At 48.3% G+C, this 9,698-nt stretch overlaps 1 protein-coding gene across 1 annotated transcript; it reads right to left on the bottom strand.

Annotated features, from left to right (window-relative positions):
* Positions 1–1,396: 1,396 nt before the first annotated feature.
* Positions 1,397–6,852, bottom strand: LOC308679436 (ATP synthase subunit delta, mitochondrial-like). The gene is made up of 4 exons (XM_081347045.1): positions 6,574–6,852; positions 5,451–5,604; positions 3,313–3,401; positions 1,397–1,546 (listed from the first exon to the last, which is right to left on the bottom strand). Exons 1-4 carry the CDS (start codon positions 6,706–6,708, stop codon positions 1,424–1,426), a joined length of 501 nt encoding a protein of 166 aa, XP_081203171.1. The 5' UTR covers positions 6,709–6,852; the 3' UTR covers positions 1,397–1,423.
* Positions 6,853–9,698: the final 2,846 nt, after the last annotated feature.

Here is a 9,698-nt window from a genome sequence, read left to right as displayed (position 1 = left end):
CTTCTTTTCCTGGCAGTCGTTTAGAAAATGTGCCGGTCCCAAAGCAAACGCCAGAGTCATTAAGTGGACCCATTGTTTGCCATTGGGGTGCTTTTGTCTGGAAAATGGAAGCAAAGGTTGATTTTTCTGGCAAAAGCATTATAAATCGCAGAGGCTGCAAACGTGAGAAATGCAGGTAACGCTCACGAGCACCCAAAATGTGGTCACGTGACCATCCTCTGCCGGACATCCTAACCTCAAATCCGGATTGCAAAGAAGCTTTTTTTCAGGGTCCATCATAACTTTGAACAGTTAATAATGATTGGTCGTATGTTGAGGACCACCTGTACTAAAATCAAAGGACATGAGTAAGTTCTTATCATAAGGATGGCCTGCCTGCCTCTTTTGCAAGCCTCAATGCAGGTTTTGTTATCCTGCTCCGCCACCTAGTGGCAGACAGATGCCGAGCAACACTCCCAACGATTTAGCACTCCGGAGATGCAGTTAATACAGAGTTTGAAACTTAACATTAAGAAAACTAAGATCATGGCATCCAGCCCTCTCAATTCCTGGCAAATAGATGGGGAAGAAATGGAGGTAGTGACAGATTTTATTTTCCTGGGCTCCAAGATCACTGCAGACGGGGACTGCAGCCAAGAAATTAAAAGACACTTGCTCCTGGGGAGGAAAGCCATGGCAAATCTAGACAGCACACTAAAAAGCAGAGACATCACCCTGCCAACAAAAGTGTGTATAGTCAATGCTATGGTCTTCCCAGTTGCAATGTATGGCTGTGAAAGCTGGACCATAAGAAAGGCTGAGCACCAAAGAATTGAGGCCTTTGAACTATGGTGCTGGAGAAGACTCCTGCGAGTCCCTTGGACTGCAAGGCGATCAAACCGGTCAGTCCTAGAGGAGATCAACCCTGACTGCTCTTTAGAAGGCCAGTGAGAAGGAAGGACTCACTGGAGAAGAGCCTAACGCTGGGAAAGGTTGAGGGCAAGAGAAGAAGGGGACGACAGAGAATGAGGTGGCTGGATGGAGTCACTGAAGCAGTAGGTGTGAGCCTAAATGGACTCCAGAAGATGGTAGAGGACAGGAAGGCCTGGAGGAACGTTGTCCATGGGGTCGCGATGGGTTGGACACGTCTTCGCAACTAACAACAACGACACAGATGCAGAGTGGACAGAGTGGATCCGAGTGGAGGCAGATTATCTGGCGTGGCTTGTCAGGAAACTCAGTAACTCGGAGGAAATGCAATTATTCCTTTGCTCACAATTATCCATTTGCTCACAAATGCTCAATTATCCTTTAAACACCTCCTCATACGTCAAGGACTACCTGTATTGCCTGACCCCCAAAAAAACCCTACGCTCCTCGACTATAGATCCTCCAGTGCCAGCTGGAGACCGAAGCAGAAGCCCAACGGCAATTACTTACCTGCTCACTCCAAAGCTTTCACGATTGCTTCGTTGGCTTCCACGTTGATCTGTGCTTCTGCTTTTGCTACCTCATCAGTGGCCGATGCAAGTGCCGACAAGGCTTTGTCCAAGTTTGACTTGGCTGTCTGTGTACAGGAAAAAATATCAGTCCTTAACACCAAGGAAGCAACATCAGTAGTTATGGGACCTTTTAGGAAAAAGAGAAATAGGTGTGGATCAAAAGGCACCAGCTGTACAGGGAAGTCTTCCTCGGCCTCAGGAATTTTTAAGATGCAGGGACCTCAATTCCCAGAACTGTCAACCAGCAGGTTTGCATTAATGAGGAGGGTGTCCTGTTTATGTCTTTCCATCTATAGAGTCTTTTATACTCAGGAGATTAGTACTTGAGAGATCCTCGTTGCTTTCTGAGCATGGTTGTTTTCTTGGAGACATTTCATTACCCAACTACCATGTTTCCCCCGAAATTAAGAGCCAGCCTGATAGTAAGCCCTAGCTTGATTTTGAGGGGTGGGCCTAATATAAGCCCTACCCCAAAACTAAGCCCTAGTTTGGGGGCGAGGCGCACTCCTAAAAATCAAGCTAGGGCAAAAGTAGGGGGGGGTGAAGCTGCCCCACGTGCCCCACACCCGCTTACCTTACCGGTAGGACCACCACAACCAGGCCTCCCGCACCCCGACACCTGTTGTGCCGCTGCTTGACGTCTTCTGCGGCCGCTTGCTGCCACTTGTGGCAGGATGCCATGTGGCGCATTGCACCGTAGCCGCTGCTCAAGGCAGGACACTGCATGGTGCTTCGGGTTGTTTCTGCTGCTCGTGCAGCCTGTGGGCCGCTTCTGCTGCTCACACAGCGCTTCGGTGTACTTCTGCTCGTGCAGCACTTTGCGCTGCTTCCACTGCTCACGCCAAGAGGCCACGTATGCTTGGGGCTGTTTCTGCAGCGAGCAGCAACAACGGCACAATGTGCCACATGGCATCTGGAAGCTAGTGGCAGCAAGCGGCCGCAGATGTCAAGCAGCAGCATGACAGGTGTTGGGGTGTGGGAGGCCTGGCTGTGGTGGTCCTAAGGTAAGACACCCCCCCAAAAAAATAAGACCTGGTGCCTCTTTTGGAGGCAAAAAAAAATATAAGACCTGGTCTTATTTTCAGGGAAACACGGTAGTTAACATCCTCAGTGCTAGTAAGGAATGGGATGTGCTCTCAGTTTAAACCCCACTCCTTACTAGCACTGAGGATGTCACCTAGTTTGGGTAATGAAACGTCTGCAAGAAAACAACCAAGCTCAGAGAGCACCAAACATGACTGCAAAGATTAGAACTTCTTTAATCAAAACATAAGGGACTCAGTGGCTCAGTGGATTAAGACGCTGAGCTTGTCGATCTGAAGGTCGGCAGTTTGGCGGGTCGAATCCCGAGTGCCGCGTAACAAAGTGAGCACCTGTTACTCATCCCAGCTTCTGCCAACCTAGCAGTTCGAAAGCACATAAAAAATGCAAGTAGAAAAATAGGGACCACTGCGGTGGGAAGGTAACAGCGTTCCGTGCGCCTTTGGCGTCTAGTCATGCCGGCCACATGACCACGGAGACGTCCTCGGACAAGCGCTGGCTCTTCGGCTTTGAGATGAGCACCGGCCCCTAGAGTCGGAAACGACTAGCACGCATGTGCGAGGGAACCTTTACCTTTTTAATCAAAGCATTTTTTGCTTTAAATACAGACTGAAATGGTAACTGGGCTGCAGAAGAATTGTTTTTTTTTTAAAGAGACCGAACTGCAGTGCTGCTGAGTCAGCATGGTGGAGAGAAACCCCTCCTAATTTGGCAGCTCAGTTGGGATTGTCTGGAGAGAGAAATAGAGGGAAGGAGAAATGAAAAGGGGAGAAGACAGACAAATACTAACCGCCGCATCGAGCTGATCCAACAAAGCCACTTCTTCAGCTAACAGCTGGACAGAGGAGTCGGCATTCACAGTGAGAGAACCGCTGCTCACTACACAATTGCAAAGAAAGGGTACAATCGGTCAGTGACGAGGGCTCCCATGAGTAGAATTCCCTCCCTACAAAGATTTGCTTATGTCGTTCCTTTTCTAGATGGCTAGTGATGGATGTTCTCTGGGTGACGCCTGACTAATGAAATGCTACAATCAATGAGGGCGGGAGGAAAAGGTTAGCAAATGCAGACTATTAACAAAGCCAAAGCAAAACCACCACTAAAATAGAGCAATCAGAAATACACTCTTTAAAATATCCAGAGGAAAAGGAAAATTTCTTCCGGATCCTTAAGGTGCACCCTCAGGTTTTCCCATATATCCTTCTATATCAGGGGTCTTCAAACTTGGCCCTTTTATGACTTGTGGACTTCAGTTCCCAGAATTCCTCAGCCAGCGTGCCTGGCTGAGGAATTCTGGGAGTTGAAGTCCACAAGTCATCAAAGGGCCAGGTTTGAAGACTCTCCTCTTCTCCACAAAAACTCATTGTGTGTGTGTGTGGGGGGGGGGGAGAGAAACCCTGTTCATTTCTCCAAAGAAAAAGAGCTTGCTTTTTCCTAGAAACAAGGCTGCTTCCCACCCCCACCCCCCAAATTGTTCAAATTTCAATGGAGAAATGATGAAGAATCCCGGGAGCTGAAATCTAACGTGCCTTGATAAAGTTAACCAGCAAACTGAAAAGCTAAATATAACTAGAGTGGATTAGGGTGTTTAAAAAAAAAGGCTTCCTCTTTTAACTGAGGCAAAGTACAAATAGTCCTCAACTTACAATCACAACTGAGCTCAACATTTCTGTTGCTAAGCAAAACACTTGAATTTTTGCCCCATTTTACAACCCTTCTTGCCACGTTTACTAAGTGAATCATTGCAGCTGTGAAGTTAGTGACACGGTTGTTAAGTGAATCTGGCTTCCATCATTGACTTTGCTTGTCAGAAGGTCGCAAAAGGTGATCACATGATCCTGGAAAAACAGCAACCGTCATAAATATGAACCAGTTGCCAAGCGCCTGAATTTTGACCAAGGGTCGCAAGCATGAAAAAGAATCCTAAGTCACTTTTTAAAATGCTGTTGTAACTTCAAATGGCCACTACACAAACGGTTGTAAGTCAAGGTCTAGTAGCTTGTTGCCAAATCAGATATCTTGCGTTACTCCCATCACCTCTATTTGTCCAGCTGAGGGGGAAAAGTGAGCCTGGCGACTTTTAATTCTTTCTGTCCATATACAAGTACACAGAACATAGAATTATAAGTCTGGAAGAGACCCCGGAGGAGTTGTTGAAGCCCACAAGCCTTGAAAGTTGCCAGGTTTGAAGACCCTTGGCTTATACCATCCCAATCAAATGGTTGTCCAGTCTATTCTCCAATGATGGAGCGCCCACAACCTCAGCATCAATTATTCTGTCACAAAATTTCTTCTTACTTCTAGGATGGATCTCCCTTTAATAAACTTCCACCCATTACTTCTTGTCCTGCCTTCTGGTACTTCAGAGAATAAATCAGTTCCTTTTTCTCTGACAGAACCCCCTCAAGTACTGGAGGACAGTTATCATGTCTCCCTTAATTCTTCTCTTAGATAGACTAGACATACCGAGCTCCCTTAGCCATTCAACATAGGATTTAGCCTCCAGAACGCTGATCATCTTTTTTGCTCTTCCATGCACACTTTCTAGGGTCTCAGCAACATAGTGACCAGAATTAGATGCTTTGTTATTCCACGTGTGGCTTCACTAGCGCAATATCAAGAGACATTATTTGTCATGACCTTGATGCTATTATTGCGATGGATCTTTGAAAGTTAGCAACCAGCCAACATTTGGAAGAAAGAATTTGGGAAGGTGAGCGAGTCCTTTCTCTTTAGCTCTGAGCCACAGTTTTGCAAAATATGGCGAGAACGTTTTAATTCAAGGGAAAGCTGGAGCTCAGCAAAACTTCAGCAGTAGCTAATTAACATAAATTATTGACAGTTCCCAAGCCCAGTTTGCAGAGCCTCACTCAAGGGAAAGATGCCCTCCGCTAAGATAATTTCACCAGCCACCATTTTCAAACGCACCAAAGTACTTTTTGGAGGAGCCATCCTCATCAAAGACGGTCACAACGCCAGGTCTCAGGACTTGCAGAGTGGGAACGTGAGCAGCCAAGATGCCAAAGGTTCCACTTAAGGTGGGAACATCCACCTGTTTCACAACGGCAGCATTGTAGAAAACCTGCAGGGGAAAAAATGGGAAAGAAAATACAGGCAGTCCTTGACTTATAGTGACCTTTCAAAGTTACAATGGCACTGAAAAAAGTTACTTATGATCATTTTTTCACACTTACAACCATCGCAGCATCCCCAGGATCAGGTGATCAAAATTCAGGGGCTTGGGAACTGACTCACATTTATGTCCGTTGTAGTGTCCCAGGGTCATGTTCACCTTTTGTGACCTTCTGACAAGCAAAGTCAATAGGAAAACCAGATCCACTTAACAACTGTGTTACTAATTTAACAATTGCAGTGATTCACTTAAAAGTGGCAAGGAAGTTTGTAAAATGGAGCAAAATTCACTTAACAAAAAGTTTGGGCTCAGTTGTGGTCATAAATGTTATTAAATTAAAAATAAGTCGAGGACTACCTGTAAAGGTGTATTTTCCAACGAACCAGAAAAGGAGAGAAGGCACTGCAGCAGGATTTTTTTTTTAAAAAAATAGAAAGCAAGAGAGATTCATATGAAGGATACTTACATACTGCCCAAAGTTGCTGACAATCAAGCAGTATTTAAAAATAATAATTTATCTGGGTGCAGAACCCATGGCCTCCAAAAATTTGAAACGATAGCCTTCAGTTCCAATCCAGAAAGCCCAATACAGATAATCCTCGACTTATGACCACAATTGGGACCAGACTTTCAATTGCTAAGCAAGGCGGTTGTTAAGTGAGTCCTGCCCAATTTTAAAGCCTTTTTCCATTTTCATTAAGTGAAGCATGTAGTTGTTGTTAAGCGAATCTCCAGCCTCCTCCTCCGCCGACGTTACCTGCTTGCATCTCGATCTGGTTAACTAGAAGCTGCCCTTCCCCATCGGGCACGTTCACATAACAGGGTAAACCCGGGTTAACAAAACACACGAGTCCAAACCCAGAATACGCGACCCAGCAGGCCTACATGCCCGCCTCAGTTCGGTTGCCATGACAATACCTGAGAGGGCGAGGCGAAGGTGAAGGCCAGCTGTGCAGGGCCCGTCGCAGCTGCTGCCGCTTCAGCATAAAAACGGGACGGGGATCGGGACCCCAAAACCAAAGCGCGGGCGAGAAAACGACCGACGGGGAACATGGCGAAGCCAAGGGCAGAGAGGAGAAGGAGCAGCGAGGTTGACCGGCAACCAGGCCTGGCCTACAAGTCCCAGCAGGCTCCGCGAGGGAAAGAGGGTTTGCCGGGAAGCAGGGTGATGTTTTTTGTCTGTGTGCGTGCACATGAACGTAGATTTTTCCCAAGAAGCACCGCGGCATAAACTCCACCCACTTCGAGGCGAACTGCATTTCCCAGCAATTCATACCGCCAGCGGCCTGATACGTCGCCTCTGATAAGGCCCCTCCCCTTTCCTGTAGCGCTCTGGGAAATTGACCAATAGCGATTAAGCCTCTCTCATGCGGTGCTGGGTGGGAACTGTAGTCCCGATTTTTACGAGACGCTTCGATATTCACTTAATCTCTTTTATTCAGCCCCGTGCAGACTTTTCTCTCCTCATTTCAGGTTTAAGATATTCAGATTCCGCTTTCGACTACCTCCACTCACGGCTCCAAGAACGAGGGAATCCCCGACAGAGATCCGGCCAGGCCTACTTTCCCCAATTGAGGTAACAACAACAACAACAAAAAAGAATCGGAAGTTGGTCCGACACTGCACTGCGCCCCCCGCCGACACTTCCGGTCCGGGCCGCTTTTCTTCAGGAATCGGCGTTTGCCGATCCGAATGGCGGCGTCTTGCTTCGTTTGGCCGCTGGCGCTTTGGATCGTAATAATCGCAGCGACGACGACGACCCAGTCGAATAAGACGGTGACCGTTCAGGCCGCGTCTCTTTCTCCTTCCCTGCCGCCGAAAGAGAAAAGCCACGAGAGTGCCTCCCGGCCCGCCTCCACCGCCACAACCGCCACGACATCCGGCTCCCCGCCGTCGGGGCTGTCGGGATTGGGCCTGCCGGCCCTTCACCGCGCGCTCTACGTCGTGGCCGGCCTGGCAGGCATCGGCCTCCTCTACTATCTCGGAGGCCGCACGTTTCGGTGAGGAAGAGCGGCTTCCATACGGGTGGGGTGGGTCTAGATGACCTCTAGGCATGCCATCCAATTTGGCCGCCGCCTTTAGGATAAGGATCTACTTCAATTCAGGAGAGAGGGAGGGAGGGAGGGAAGGAAGGTAGTAAGGGAGGACAGAGGGAAGGGGTGGAGAGAGGAAGGATGGAAACAAGGAAGGAGAAATGGGAGAGGAGGAGAGGGGAGTGTGAGGAGAGGAAGGGAGAGGGGTGGAAGGAAGGAAGGAAGGAGACATGGGTGAGGAGGAGAGAGGAAGGAAGGAGAGAGGGCAGGGGTGAAGAGAGGAAGGAAGGAGAGAGGGGTGAGGAGGAGAGAGGAAGGAAGGAGAGAGGGCAGGGGTGAAGAGAGGAAGGAAGGAGAGGGGTGAGGAGGAGAGAGGAAGGAAGGAGAGAGGGGAGGGGTGAAGAGAGGAAGGAAGGAGAGAGAGGTGAGGAGGAGAGAGGAAGGAAGGAGAGAGGGGTGAGGAGGAGAGAGGAAGGAAGGAGAGAGGGGAGGGGTGAAGAAAGGAAGGAAGGAGAGAGGGGAGGGGTGAAGAGGAAGGAAGGAGAGAGGGATGAGGAGGAGAGAGGAAGGAAGGAGAGAGGGGAGGGGTGAAGAGAGGAAGGAAGGAGAGGGGTGAGGAGGAGAGAGGAAGGAAGGAGAGAGGGGAGGGGTGAAGAGAGGAAGGAAGGAGAGAGAGGTGAGGAGGAGAGAGGAAGGAAGGAGAGAGGGGAGGGGTGAAGAAAGGAAGGAAGGAGAGAGGGGTGAGGAGGAGAGAGGAAGGAAGGAGAGAGGGATGAGGAGGAGAGGAAGGAAGGAGAGGGGAGGGGTGAAGAGAGGAAGGAAGGAGAGAGGGGTGAGGAGGAGAGAGGAAGGAAGGAGAGGGAAGGGGTGAAGAGAGGAAGGAAGGAAAGGGGTGAGGAGGAGAGAGAAAGGGAGGAGAGGGGAGGGGTGAAGAGAGGAAGGAAGGAGAGGGGTGAGGAGGAGAGAGGAAGGAAGGAGAGAGGAGGGGTGAAGAGAGGAAGGAAGGAGAGAGGGATGAGGAGGAGAGGAAGGAAGGAGAGTGGAGGGGTGAAGAGAGGAAGGAAGGAGAGAGAGGTGAGGAGGAGAGAGGAAGGAAGGAGAGAGGGATGAGGAGGAGAGAGGAAGTCCTCCATAAGTTGTGAAGTTCACCTTCCATCCAGCCCAGCCCGTCAGTTGACATGCTAGCTGGGATTGATGGAGAGAGTAGTCTTAGAACATCTGAAGGGCATTCAGCTTGGCGTAAGCTTGATCTCTGTTATTCATTTCCTAATGGAGAAACTATTAGCAGCCAAGCAAGCATCCTATCTTTGTAAAGTACTGGTTCTGTTTGAAAATTATCCAGTATTAACCGGAAGTGTTAGATTGATACTAAATAGTGGCAGTTCTTGGAGATAAACCATGAGGAACACTTCAGTATGACTGCATGTGGAGCCAATTTTATATCTAGGTAGTCCTTGACTTACAACAGTTCATTTAGTGACTGTTCAGTTACAACAGCACTGAAAAAAGTGACTTAGGACCCTTTTTCACACTTGTGACCATTGCAGCCATCCCCGTGGTCACGTGATCAAAATTCAGATGCTTGGCAAGCGATCCATGTCTGTGACGGTTGCAGTGTCTTGGGGTCATGTAATCACCTTTTGTAACAACCTGTCAAGCAAAGTCATCGGGGAAGCCAGATTCACTTAACAACTGTGTTACTAACTTAACAACTGCAGTGATTCACTTAACAACTGTGGCAAGAAAGGTCACAAAATGGGACAAAACTCACTTAACAAATGTCTCAACAACATACATTTTGGGCCAATTGTGGTTGTAAGTTGAGGACTGCCTGTAGTGTCCTTATTATATATTTGTTGTTACTTAGAATGCATTGGTTAGTCTAATAAATCTAATATATATATAATATAAAGACAGGAGCTCAGTCTTTGCTCAGTTGCCTGAGACCACCTTTTTCCCCTGGAGATGTCAGCCACCATGGAAAACTGGTTGAGACCTCAGTCACTAAAG

Source organism: Vipera berus, assembly GCF_964194415.1.
Source record: "Vipera berus genome assembly, contig: HAP1_SCAFFOLD_581, whole genome shotgun sequence".
Classification (NCBI taxonomy): Eukaryota; Metazoa; Chordata; class Lepidosauria; order Squamata; family Viperidae; genus Vipera; species Vipera berus.
The sequence above is the reverse complement of the archived record's forward strand: the minus strand, read 5'-3'. Positions and strand labels throughout refer to the sequence as shown.